The sequence below is a fragment of the Dendrobates tinctorius genome, unplaced genomic scaffold (assembly GCF_039654945.1).
Source record: "Dendrobates tinctorius isolate UK_male_01 unplaced genomic scaffold, ASM3965494v1 ptg000116l, whole genome shotgun sequence".
Classification (NCBI taxonomy): domain Eukaryota; kingdom Metazoa; phylum Chordata; class Amphibia; order Anura; family Dendrobatidae; genus Dendrobates; species Dendrobates tinctorius.
The window spans coordinates 6,258,775-6,272,338 of NW_027361784.1; the positions used below are offsets into that span (position 1 = coordinate 6,258,775).

General features: G+C 44.9%; 1 protein-coding gene across 2 annotated transcripts in view; it reads left to right on the forward strand.

The window, feature by feature from the left end:
- The window catches only part of ZFPM2 (zinc finger protein, FOG family member 2), a 626,625-nt gene that overhangs the window by 594,837 nt on the left and 18,224 nt on the right, over positions 1–13,564 (forward strand). The window contains exons 6-7 of one of the 2 annotated variants that reach the window (XM_073590173.1): positions 12,376–12,582; positions 13,225–13,449. In XM_073590173.1, coding sequence (XP_073446274.1) covers positions 12,376–12,582; positions 13,225–13,449 — 432 coding nt within the window. The remainder of the gene's footprint in view (positions 1–12,375; positions 12,583–13,224; positions 13,450–13,564) is intronic. The other variant, XM_073590174.1, reaches the window with a different exon arrangement.

Consider the following 13,564-nt stretch of genomic DNA (forward strand, 5'->3'; position numbering starts at 1 on the left):
ATGCACAGGCACAGAGACTGGTAAAGCTGCAGCTTTCTACAAAATGATTTTCCTTTTCTGAGAAATGGATTCACAAGTGCACTGCTCAGTACTGTTGTATAATGTCTTCCAGGCATCTGCTGCTTTTTGTCTGTGTGCTTTATAGATAAATTTGGAGACATCCCTCATTTCTGTGAGTACTGTCTGTGTATGGAAGATATAGTAGCTGGTGTCTACCTACTAGCTCAGAGAGAATAGATAATTATACATAAAGTATGCAGAGGATAAGACTGGTGAAAAATGCAGAATACAAGCCATATAGTGGTCAGAAACAGAGTTTTTTCCTCATACGTAGATGACACAAGACAGCGTATACTGGAAAGTTACTTGAAATGACTAGTCCGCTTTATTGATGACTAGTAGTGATGAGCGAGTATACTCTTTGCTCGAGTTCATGCTCGGGTGTCCTCCGAGTATTTTGGCGTGCTCGGAGATTTAGTTTTTGTTGAAGTAGCTGCATGATTTACGGCTGCCAGACAACCTGAATACATGTGGGAATTCCCTAACAAACAGCCATTCCTCACATGTATTCAGCCTGTCTAGCAGCTGCAAATCATTCAGCTACTTCGACAAAAAACTAAATCTCCGAGCACGCCAAAATTCTCGGAGGACACCCAAGCATGCTTGGGAAAACCCGAGCAACGAGTATACTCGCTTATCACTAATGGCTAGTGATGAGCGAGTATACTCGTTGCTCGGGTGGTCTCCGAGTATTTTGGGGTGTTTAGAGATTTAGTTTTTTGTCTCAAAGAATCATAGAATCGTAGAGTTGGAAGAGACCTCCGGTGCCATCTAGTCCAACCCCCTGCTCAAAGCAGGATTCGCTAAATCATCCCAGACAGATGTCTGTCCAGCCTCTGTTTGAAGACTTCTATTGAAGGATAACTCACCACCTCTTGTGGCAGCCTGTTCCACTCATTGATCACTCTAACTGTCAAAAAGTTTTTTCTAATATCTAATCTGTGTCTCCTCCCATTCAGTTTCATCCCATTGCTTCTAGTCTTTCCTTGTGCAAATGAGAATAAAGATGATCCTCCTGCAATGTGACAGCCCTTGAGATATTTGTAGACAGCTATTAAGTCTCCTCTCAGTCTTCTCTTTTGCAAGCTAAACATTTCCAAATCCTGCAACCTTTCCTCATAAGACAGGGTGTTATGATTGGGTCACCGAGGAGGAAAAAAAGACCAAGCTAAGCTACAGAAAACCAGAGAGGTTGGTAACTAAGCGGATTGCAGACCCCTGATCCTATCCACACTGCTAGCAGTAGCCGTGGAGCATGCCTACGATGATTCTAGATGCCTCGACACAGCCAGAGAACTAAATAAGCCTAAAGCAAGAAAAAGGGAAATCTAAACTGCCCCAGAGCAGACCCCAAAGAAATAGACAGCCCCCAAACATATATTGTCAGTGAGACAAGATGAAAACACAAACACAGGTGGGAAAATAGGCTGAGCAAACGATGGGGCCCACACTAACTAGAAAGGACAGGAAAGGAAAGACACTGTCTGCAATCACACAAAAAACCCTGCAAAAATGTCCAACACTTCTGATAGAAAAAACTCTGAAGTCACAAGACTTCTCCCACTATATCAGCACTCTGGCATATTCTGAAAGCAGAGCAAAAAGAGGCCAATCTAATAAGGGACAAAAAACAAACTGACCCAAACAGTAACATAAGGATGGAAATTCAGGCTGGCTGGCTGACCACACAAAACTGAATAGACAAAACCAAATCAAATGTGAACAATAGCAAAGAACACATAGCTTGAGCATGCAGGGACTGAACTGGAAACTAAGACCTCAGGACGCAGGAAAAATCACCAGCAGGGATAGAGGGAGTCGGCTGTCTTAAATCCAGTCAGAGACTCCAGATGTCCAATCGTCATCCTCATTATCAGGTGGCAGGCCTCTATCAATTAGATCAGTTCCATTACCTCCTGTAAGCACCAAAGGGAGCCCGGAATGAGAACTCGCGACTCCTCTGTCAATACAACCAGCTCCACTACCTTCACTAGCAACCAGAGGCAGGCCAGAAAGTGAATTCACAACACAGGGTTTACAGACCGGTCACCATTCTGGTCGCTCTTTTCTGAACTTGCCCCAGTTTGTTGATGTCTTTTTTAAAATGTGGCGCCCAAAACTGGACACAGTATTCCAGATGAGATCTGACCAAAGAGGAAGAGAGGATAGAGATGAGCGACTTTGCCTTTTTTAGGGTCGAGTCAGGTAAAAGTCGGGTCAAACGAAATCGGCCGACTATAGGGAAAAGTCGGAGGCCGACTGAAACACGAAACCCAATGCAAGTCAATGGGGAAGCAAAGTCGGCAGGGAGTGGAGGACAGTAAACATACCTACAGTGCCCATTTCAATGCCAAAAACATCAATTCTTATTAATGAAGCGTGTCAACCTTAATTTACTTCATAATAGCTATGCATTGAAAACTGGTGGTTATTTGGCTAAAGTTGTGGGGGGTAAGGCTGGCTCCAGGTTTTCGCGTGCCCTGGGCCAAAGAGTGTCAGTGCACCCCTTTAACACATACCACAACTCATGATGCTCCGATATGGCACAGAAATATAGGTATAGTACAATGACAAATACTTCACTGCTTACATGACATGACTGATCTATTTTAAATAGTACAATAGCTCAAAAAAGGACAGTATATTAATCCATACAGTATTATGGCCACCACATTGTGCACCATACAGAATAATGAGCCCCATATATTTCTCCATACAGAATAATTGGTCACATATAATGTTCCTTACAGTATATGATGACCTCCACATAATGCTACGGTATATGATGGTCCCCATGGACGATGCTCCAGTGTGTTATGGGCCCAAATAATGCTCCATATATAATGGGCTCCATTTCTAATGCTCCAGTGTATAATGGGCCCCGTAAATGCTGCTCCAGTGTCTGATGTCCCCAATCTGGAATGCTCCAGTATATGATGGGCCTCATGGATGATGCTCCAGTGTATGATGGGCCCTAATAATGCTCCATATATAATGGGCCCCATTTCTAATGCTCCAGTGTATAATGAGCCCCGTAAATGCTGTTCCAGTGTCTGATGTCCCCCATTTGGAATGCTCCAGTATATGATGGGCCTCATGGATGATGCTCCAGTGTATGATGGGCCCTAATATTGCTCCATATATAATGGGCCCATTTCTAATGCTCCAGTGTATAATGTGCCCCATAGGTGCTGCTTCAGTGTCTGAACTGCCACATTTATAATGCTCCAGTATATGATGGGCCTCATGGATGATGCTCCAGTGTATGACGGGCCCAAATAATGCTCCATATATAATGGGCTCCATTTCTAATGCTTCAGTGAATAATGGGCCCCGTAAATGCTGCTCCAGTGTCTGATGTCCCCCATTTGGAATGCTCCAGTATATGATGGGCCCCATTTTTAATTAACCCAGGCATGGTATGTGAAAAGAGCTCCATGGAGTAATCTGAAGTGTGTGCTGCCGCATCCTTCACTTTTGTTGTTAGTGAAGGACACAAGGAAAGGGGTTGCTCCTGACCAGAAGCCTGCACTGACGACTCAGTGCTTGCATTTTTTGAAACTTCAGAAGAGGAGGCGATAGAGCTGGAGGCTGTTTCAGCAATGTAAGCCAAAAACAGTTCCTGATGCTCCGGCTTTAAAAGCAGTCTACCTACTCCCAGAAAAGGGAGCCTTACAGGCCTTCCAGAGCTACACCATGACACAGGCTCAACACCTCCTACCTTAGCTGCTATTGTGTTTTTGGCACTACTAGCAGATGCACCACCACCACTATCAGTACCAGGTGGCCCCCCACACCCACGTCCACTTCCACCATACTTCCTCATGTTTTGGAAAATGGACCCAAAATACCAGCAGATATATGCTACTGTAGCAGAAGCGTACAGCTCTATACAGTCTAGGGATAACAGTAAATCTCCATATATATTTCATGAGTCATACACAGACGCTCACAGACTCAGTATGGATTACACAATAAAATAAAAAGCTGAAAAAGGGTACAGTATCACCATATACAAGGTATATATAGTATAGTGTAAACATTCTGAATCGCCGTATATATTTCAGGAGGCAGACACAAACGCTCTCAGGCCCAGTATGGATTACACAAGAATATGAAAAGCTGTAAATGGGTAATGTAACACAAGCGTACAGCTGTATACAGTGTTGGGGTAATCTTAAAGCTCCAAATATATTTCCGGAGTAACAGACAGACGTTCACAGGCTCATTATGGATTACACCAGAATCTATATAGAAAAAAAGGTTACTGTATCAGAAGCGTACAGCTGTATACAGTGTTGGCCAAATTTGAAATCTCGGTATATATTTCCGGAGTCACCCTCAGATGCTCACTCAGTCTGGGTTTGACCATAATAAAAAATGTTGTAGAAAAGGTACTGGATAACAAGATAGCAAATATATATTATAGGGTACAATTGAAATCTCCGTATACATAGTCCCATAGTCACTCTCAGACGTTTATTCAGTATGGATTTGACCGTAGTACTAAATGTCAAAGAAAGGTACTGTATAACAAGATACATACTGTATCGAGTATAGGGTAAAAATTGGTATCTCCGGTTCACCGTATACATAGAAGGCGTAAACCACACACGCTCACTCACTAAGGATGATACTGTAATAAAAAATTTTGAACAAAGGTATTATATCAGCACATACCAGGTGTATCCAGTCTAGGGGTAATTGTAAATTTCAGTCTATACTTCCGGAGTCAGACACAGACTCTCACAGGCTCACTATGTATTACACCAGAATTTAAAAAGTAGATAAAGGGAAAGGTATTCGAAGCGTACAACAGTATACAGTGTTGTGGTACTTTTAAATCTTTGTATATATTTCAATCTCAGTAAGCCAGTCCAGACTCTCCGCTACTGGAAACTACATGGATACAAGTACAGACGGAAAGTCGAGTGTTTGCAGAAATTTGGGAATTACTCATCGTGGGAAAACCTCCCAGTAGATGTTGCAGAGGTGATGCAGACCCTCAATTACTGTGTCTGTGGAGACAGCGAAAAAGGTTTTTTGTGAAGAAAGGATTGCTTTATCGCAGTAGCGTGGATCACATCACCGTTACGCGTCTCCATCAAATTGTGATCACAGGGAGAGATGTAGACATGGTCCTCGCTGCCCATCATGATGTGTCTGGTCATTTTGGAGTGCAAAAAACAGAAGCCACAGGCCGTAGGTGATTCTATTGGATTGGCATGAGAGGAGACATTGAAAAATGGTGGCAGGAACATCACACGTCTCTGACTACCACAACTGTGAATGGTGATCATAAAGCACCACTGCATCCGCTTGTAAGTTGATGTCCATTACAAATGGTAGCCATTGATCATCTGAATGTAGAGGCCAGCAGGACAGGCCATAGCTATATCTTAACCATCATCGATCAATAAACCAAATTTCTTGTGGCCGGAAGTCCCTGTGAAGGATTTAACTGCCCAGAATACACAGCGGTGGAGCAGGGAGAGGTAAGTATTGCAACTTGCAAGTGCTGTGGCCATGACCAAGTGGGGGGACACACTCGTGGGCGACGGTACTGGCACAGGGCCCCTCATAGTACGCTGGTGTGTCTGACGGCGAGTGGGCCCCCCACCGTCAGAGACACTATATTGTACTATGAGGGGCCCTGTGCCAGTGCCGTCGGCCATCAGTGGGCCCATCCACCTGTTCAGAGCAACGACACTTGCCCGGGTGCGCCAGGTGTTGACCCCAGCCCTTGGGGGGCTGGGCAGCCCAGTTAGTGAGGTTTAAAAAATGGCATATGTTGATGTGTAGGCTGGACATTCAGCTGCTGCAAATGGCGGAATTGGGCAAGTCCGAGGAAGAGGAGGACAAAAGCGAGGCAGTTTTCTGGCAACCTATGTGTCATCAGGGGAAGGTGGGACAAAATCCTTTGAAACCCATGCATGGTTCATTTTAATGAAGGTTAGATCATCAACATTTTGTGTCGACAGATGGGTCCTTTTTTCTGTCAGGATTGGTCCAGCAGCACTGCGAGCTCCTGTAAGGCATAGTGTGCCAATTCAGGCCAGGTGTCCAGTTTAGAGGCCCAATAGTCAAAGGGGAATGACCTGTGAGGGAGAACATCGATATGGGAGGAGAAGTAGTTTGTAACCATAGTTGACAACTGCTGTCTCCTGTCACTTCTAATCGATGCAGTATTAGCAGTCGTGTGAGCGGTACTTGAGAAATCATTCCGCGACATGGTCATTAAACCCCTGTCTCCTACGCTACTTTGGCTGTGTGCACCACGAACACCTCTTCCATTGTGCCCACTACGGCTCGTGGGAGAACCAGCACTGCTGCTGTGTGCTGGAAAAGGCTCAAACAAATGGTTTAACAGAGTTGCTTGTTTGTTAGCCAATATTATCTCTAGGTTCTCCTGTGGAATGATGTTGTGTAATTTGCCTTTGTAGCGTGGATCGAGGATGCTGTCCAGCCAGTAGTCGTCATCCTTCATCATTTTGGCAATGCGGGGGTCCCTTTGTAGGATCCGCAAGGCATAATCGTACATGTGGGCCAATGTTCCAGGTATCAATAATGCACTGCCACTGCTAGGTGGAGGAGCACTTTCTGGCAAATCCACATCCCTACAGTCACGCACAAACACTGTACCTGACCTTGGAACACCAACATTTTCTCTTGCCCTTTGAGAAGCATCCTCCTGCCCAAAATAATCATCCCCCTCATCCTCCTCCTCTTCCTCTTCTTCCTCCACCTCGTCCAGGACAGTTCCCTGACCAGACAATGGCTGACTGTCAGCAAGGCTTCTCTCCTCCTCCTCCTTTTACTCCTCCGCTGCAGACGCCAGATCCTTAATGTGCATCAAACTTTGCATGAGCAGACGCATAAGTGGGATGCTCATGCTTATGATGGCATCGTCTGTGCTTACCAGCCGTGTGCATTCCTCAAAAGACTTTACAGAGGTCTTTCAGCTTTGACCACTGCACACCCGACAATTCCATGTCTTCCCTCAAACTGCCTGCCCGTGTATCCTCCCACAAATGCATTACAGCCTGCATCTGTTCGCACAGCCTCTCAACCATGTGCAGGGTGGAGTTCCATCTTGTTGCAACGTCTATGATTAGGCGGTGCTTGGGGAGGTGGAGCAATCGCTGCATCTTCTGCATATGAGTGGAGTGGACGTTTGAGTGACGGATGTGCGAGCACAGTCTTCGCACCTTATGGAGCAGGGATGTTAACTCTGGATAATTATTAAGGAAGCACTGCACCACCAGGTTCAAAGTGTGAGCCAGGCAAGGTATGTGTGTGAGTTTTGCACGGGCTATGGCTGCCACAAAATTACGGCCGTTATCACTAACTACCTTGCCTGGCTCAAGATGTAGACTGCCCAGCCATGACTCAGTTTGTCGCTGCAAGTAGTCGGCCAGTACCTCCGCGGTGTGTCTGTTGTCACCCAAAGACATCATCTTTAACACAGCCTGCTGACACTTACCACTAGCTGTTCAATAGTGGGACACCTCATGTGCAACACTGCCAGCTGCGGATGGAGTGCTCGCGCAACTACGCTCTGTGGATGAGCTTTTGCTTATGGAGGAGGAGGGTCGAAAGCCTACAGCCAACTGTTTCCTATGCCGTGGGCTAGGCAGCACTGTTCCACCGCCGCTGTCCCCTGTGGAGCCTGCATCCACCACATTAACCCAGTGCACAGTGTTGGACACATAATGGCCCTAGCCATGCCTACTGGACGATGCATCTGTTGTGAGGTGCACTGTTATGTTGAGTCACCGAAGGAGGAAAAAACAAAATACCAGCTAAGTCCAGAAAAACCAGAGAGGTTGGCAGCTATCGGATTGCAGACTCCTGAACCTATCCACAACAACTAGCAGTAGCCGTGGGGGGTTCCTACGGTGCCCTAGACCCCTCGATCACAGCCGGAGAACTATATAGCCTAAAGACAGAAAAGGGAAAAACTAAACTGCCCCAGAGCAGACCCCAAAGCAATAGGCAGCCCCAACATATAATGACGGTGAAGCAAGATGAAAACACTAACACAGATAGAAAGATAGGTTGAGCAAATGATGGGGCCCAAGCTAACTACATAGGACAGGATAGGAAAGCTGCTGTCCGCCATCCGCAAAAACCCTATCAAAATGAGCCAACCGACTGATAGGAAAAACAGGCCCTGAAGTCGCTAGGCTTCAAAAGACTATATCAGCACTCAGGTATATTCTGAAGACAGAGCAAAATGTCAACAGATCAGAGACAAAAATGGAGTTCAGCTCACCCCCGGTCGGGGATGGCAGAACTCCCAAAAAAACAAGGCAAAACAAAAACCAAACTGAAGAGTACAACGCAGAGCAGAAAAACTTAGCTTTGAGATGCAGGAATCAGACTGGTCTCCAAGAATCCAGCAGGAAAATCACCAGCCAGGAAGAAGGTCGTCGGCAGCCTTATATCCAGTCCTCAATTCCAGCCACCCAGTCATCATCTAGCTGCCCATGTGTTTGGTAATCAGCCTCACTACCTTCCTTCACCAGAGGAGGGAGTTCATCAGACCTCAATGGTGAAGGGAAAAATGAACTCACAACAGTGCACCTTTCCACTCACTGATTGCTTGAGTGCATGTACAATGCGGTCCTTCACATGCAGGTGGAGGGCTGGGATGGCTTTTCGAGAAAAAAAGTGCCGACTGGGTAGGTCATAGCCTGGGACTGCGTAGGCCATGAGCTCGCGGAAAGCTTCGCTTTCAACCAAATGGTAGGGCATTATCTCTAATGAGATTAGTTTGGCAATGTAGGCGCTCAAACACAGTGTACGCGGATGAGAGGATGAGTACTTTCTTGTCCTACTCAGAGTGTCTGGTAGGGTGAGCTGCACTGGAGAGCTGCATATGGGGGAAGTAGCGGTGGGCCGGACGGAGCAAGAGGGGGTTGGTGATGGTATTGGTGGTGATGGCCTAGATTCAATGTTGTGTTGCAAAACCATTGTGATTCCCTGAGTGCTTTGGCCTTGCGACGACACGTCAACTTTTAGTGCTGGTGGTGTGCTTAACGATGGCGGTGGACTTACAGTGGGGGAAGTGATGGAGCATTGCTGGCTACCTGCAGTCGGAGCAGGTGCACATGTGCTACCTGAGGTTTTGTAGTCCATCCACGCTTGCAAGTGCATGTTGATTAAATGTCTAAGCATGCAACTGGTATTCAAATTTCTGAGTTGTTTACCTCGACTAAAGGTCCTTCCACACTTCTTACAGGTAACCTTTGCCTCATCAGTAGGATTTTGGCCAAAGAAGTGCCACACTGCACTCTTTCTACTATGGTATACATTTTCTGGCCTTGCACGCTGTGCTAAGTTGACCGTCTGGCCAAGCTGTCCTGCAACTCTTTTAGTTTTTGGTCCACGTTTTTAGACAGCTACGGGCCTGCCAGATAACCGCTGCTGTGATGTCAATGCCTGCTGCGGATCCTTCTCCTTATCTGAACTATTGCCAGTGCCACCCTCCTTCCCCAATGGATGCCAATCCTGGTCAAGAACTTGGTCATCCATCACCTCCTCTTCAAAGTCATCTTCACCTTTACCTTCCTCTGTGTCACCGTGTAAGGTGGTATAGTATGCGGGAAGGGACCTGAGTAGTCTCGAAAGCTTGCAATGTATTACCATCTTTTCAGTTAGCCATTAAAAGGTATCAACCACTGAGGACTCTCAATCCTGAATATTTTTCTATGCGGGAAGGGGCACCTGAGTTTCATCAGGGTCAGATTCTGGCTCAGTAGACTGCGAGGACAATGTAGTGCTCTGGGTCAATGTACCAGCAGAATCATCTAGCAGTGGCTGTGCATCAGTGCACTCCATGTCAGATTCTTCTTGGACTGGGGAATTCAGGATTTGACTGGATAACCCAGGCATGGTATGGCCTTCTTTGGTCAGATGATGACGCAGGCTCAACACCTTCTACCTTAGCTGCTATTGTGCTTTTGTCAGAACCAGCCGATGCACCACCACCTTCAGTACCAGCTGCGCCCCCCTGCCCACCTCCGCGGCCTCTTTCACCATACTTCCTCATGTTTGTGAAAATGTACCAAAAATACCAGCAGAGAGATGGTACTGTATGAGGAGCGTCCAGCTGTGTAAGGTGTATTAAAAAAATTAAATCTATGTATATATTTTGTTAGTCACTGACGCTCTCCCAGTATGTATTTGACCGTAATCCAACAAGCAGATATACTGAACTGTATCAGAAGTGTACAGCTGTATACGTTTTTTGTGTAACTAACAATCTCCGTATATGTATTTACGGAGTGTCACACACACGCTGACTCTGTATAGATGTGACTGTAATGCAAACGGCAGATATACACTACTGTTTGAGAATTGGACATCTCTATACGGTGTCTGTATGGAAAATTGTCAATCTCCGTCTATTTTTATACGGAGTGACACACGCTATCTCTGTATAGTTTTGACCATGATCAAACAGCAGATATACGAAACTGTTTGAAGAGTCACACAGAGATAGCTTGTATTTGTCCATGATACCAGTCGGTACACGTTAGTGTGTGAGGAGCGTACACCGCTATACGGTGTCTGTATGGAAAATTGTCAATCTCCGTCAATTTTTATACGAAATGACACACGCTGTCTCTGTATAGTTTTGACCGTGATCAAACAGCAGATATACGAAACTGTTTGAAAAGCAGACAGCTCTATAAGGTGTAGGTCTGGAAAAATGGAAAATCTCCTTGGTTTGTTTTTCCAGAGTCACACACACATAGCTAGTATTTGTCCGTGATACCAGCCAGTACACAGTAGTGTGTGAGGAGCGTACACCGCTATACGGTGTGTGAAAAAATGAACACTCGGTAACTCGCCAGAACAAAATAATAAAAGTCGGAGTGCTTTGAAAAAAGCAGTTTGAACAGCAGTGTGCACACAGCAATGCAGCTAGCAGGTAGCCTTAAAAGGCAGACTAATTACCACCAGCGCTGCTGCACACAACAAAAATCCCCTTTCACTGCACACTAACTGTACAGTGAAAAGTGCTATCAGCAGACGCAATTTTTTTTCTTCTTCCCTGCCTAACGCTCTCCCTTATTCCGAATCAGCAGCAAGCACCTCTCCCTATTCTAAGATCGGCAGAAGATGGCAGTCGGCGGTCACGGCCTTTTATAGCCACTGTGATGCCACACCAAGCCAGCCAATCACTTCAATGCCCTTCTCTAAGATGGTGGTGGCCGCTGCCCATGTTATCGCATTGCCCACAGTGTGCGTCCTCCATCATTGGCTGAGAAAAGGCGCTGGAAGCATTATTTGAAACGCGACTTTGGCTCTCGGCGACCTCATGGCTGACCTCACGCTATGGTCAGGTTTCGATCGGCGAAACCCGACTTTAGCTAAAGTCGGCGACTTTTGAGTTTGACTGACCCGCTTCGCTGAACTCTAGTAGAGGGCAATAATGACTTCACGTGATCTAGACTGTATGCTTCTGTTAATACATCCTAGAATTGCATTTGCCTTTTTTGCTGCTGCATCACACTGTTGACTCATATTCAGTCTGTGATCTATTAGTATACCCAAGTCTTTTTCACAGCTGCATTATTTGCACAGTCGCAGCTGCATGATTTGTGACTGTTAGACAGGCTGAATACATGTGAGGAATGCCTGTTTGTTAGGGAATTCCCACATGTATTCAACCTGTTTACAAGTCGCAAATCCTGCAACTAAGACGCCGAAAACTAAATCTCTGAGCACACCAAAATACTCGGAGATCACCCGAGCAACGTTGCCACTAGCCCATCACTATTGATGACTTATGCAACTGTATTGTACTAATGGACTGTTTTAGTATCTTTTTGCCTTTTACACTTTTATTACCAGGTAGAGGAGTATACAAAACATCTGTGAAGGCGAAAATAAACATAAATTATTGCTTATAAGTATGAAAAAGACTATTATAGGAAACACATCTAAAAAAAAAAGCACATTTACTAGCAGGAAAGTACAGGCAAGGTAATTCTGTATATTAAAGTCAGGTGTCCAACCCTTAGCCCGTTGTCAGATGACAATTCCCTGTATCCATGGCTGATGGAGCATCAGGGAGATGTAATGTATTACCTGTCGGAGTGTTGTGCGTTTTATAACCCCTCTTGAAATCTAGGAAACCTTTTCAGAAAGCTGTTTACACTTTTGGTTAATGGTCTCTTGGGTTCACGTAGTAATTTTGAATTATGTACAACCCTGAGAGTTACAGCAATTTTTCTCTAATTCCTACTTGACATTTCGACTTATTTTGCTTTTAACAGTAAATTCTTTCATTTGTGCTTACAGGAGGACAACTGTGGTGTACAACTACCAAGTCTATCGCTGAGGGCGAGGAGTTAATTGCCTTTGTTGTGGATTTTGACTCAAGGCTACAAGCTGCCACTCAGATGACTCTTACTGAGGGAATGTATCCAGCTCGTTTGTTGGACTCGATACAACTGCTTCCTCAACAAGCAGCAATGGCGTCTATCTTGCCTACAGCCATTGTCAACAGTAGGTGTCACATACTCTACTGGATCTTTTGAAATTTTGGAAATATTTTAGAACAGACGTAGATATATTTAAAACAGTATTAATGGGATGGAAGTGGATTTTAATGCCGACGACCTCTCGGAAAGGCAAAATTATAACGAGCAAAACTATTCTAATTACAAAATGTTAGAACTGTGAGAAACCAAAAATACAAGATCTGTCATCTATGATGAGACCTGCTTTTTATATATCTGCATTTTGAGTAGTTTGTAAAATAATAGACCAGATAGAAACCTGAACCCCATACTCTTAGATGAGAAATCAAATCACACGGAAAGAAATTGTGACCACAGATGACGAGTGCTCCGGACTTCATGGCGATTGATGTCGGTTTGGTACTTTTTGTAAGCAATCATAAAATGAATAAAAATAGTAAGCAATGTCTATAACTTTCTGAGCCCAGCAGTGGCGTCAACACTTTATTGTGGCGCTGAATATTTAAGGGGTGGATAAATTGGTTTTAGGACTTGATAATAACCTATAATATGACTCCATAAATGTATAAATTTTGGAACAGTGGGGCAAAATGAGGAGAATGGGGCAGCTCAGTTACAAAAACAGAAACTTTAAATTAGCTTTCCCATTTTTTTGTTTAATTCACAGAAGATATCTTCCCTTGTAAATCCTGTGGCATTTGGTACAGAAGTGAACGCAACCTGCAAGCTCACCTTATGTACTACTGTAGTGGTCGCCAGAGGGAACCATCTCAACTACCTGAGGATAATGAAGACAGTTCCCAGCAGATGTCCAGTGCCTGTCCATTCCCACAGTGCACAAAAAGTTTTTCTAGTGCTAGAGCTCTAGAAATGCACTTAAATTCTCACACTGGTAAGTATATCATTAAGGTTTATGATGGTTGTACATATGAATATTGGCTTAACACACCTCCGAGTTGGTTTTGAGTCATAAATTCTGAGCAAGACGATCTTAGCATAGCCACCGG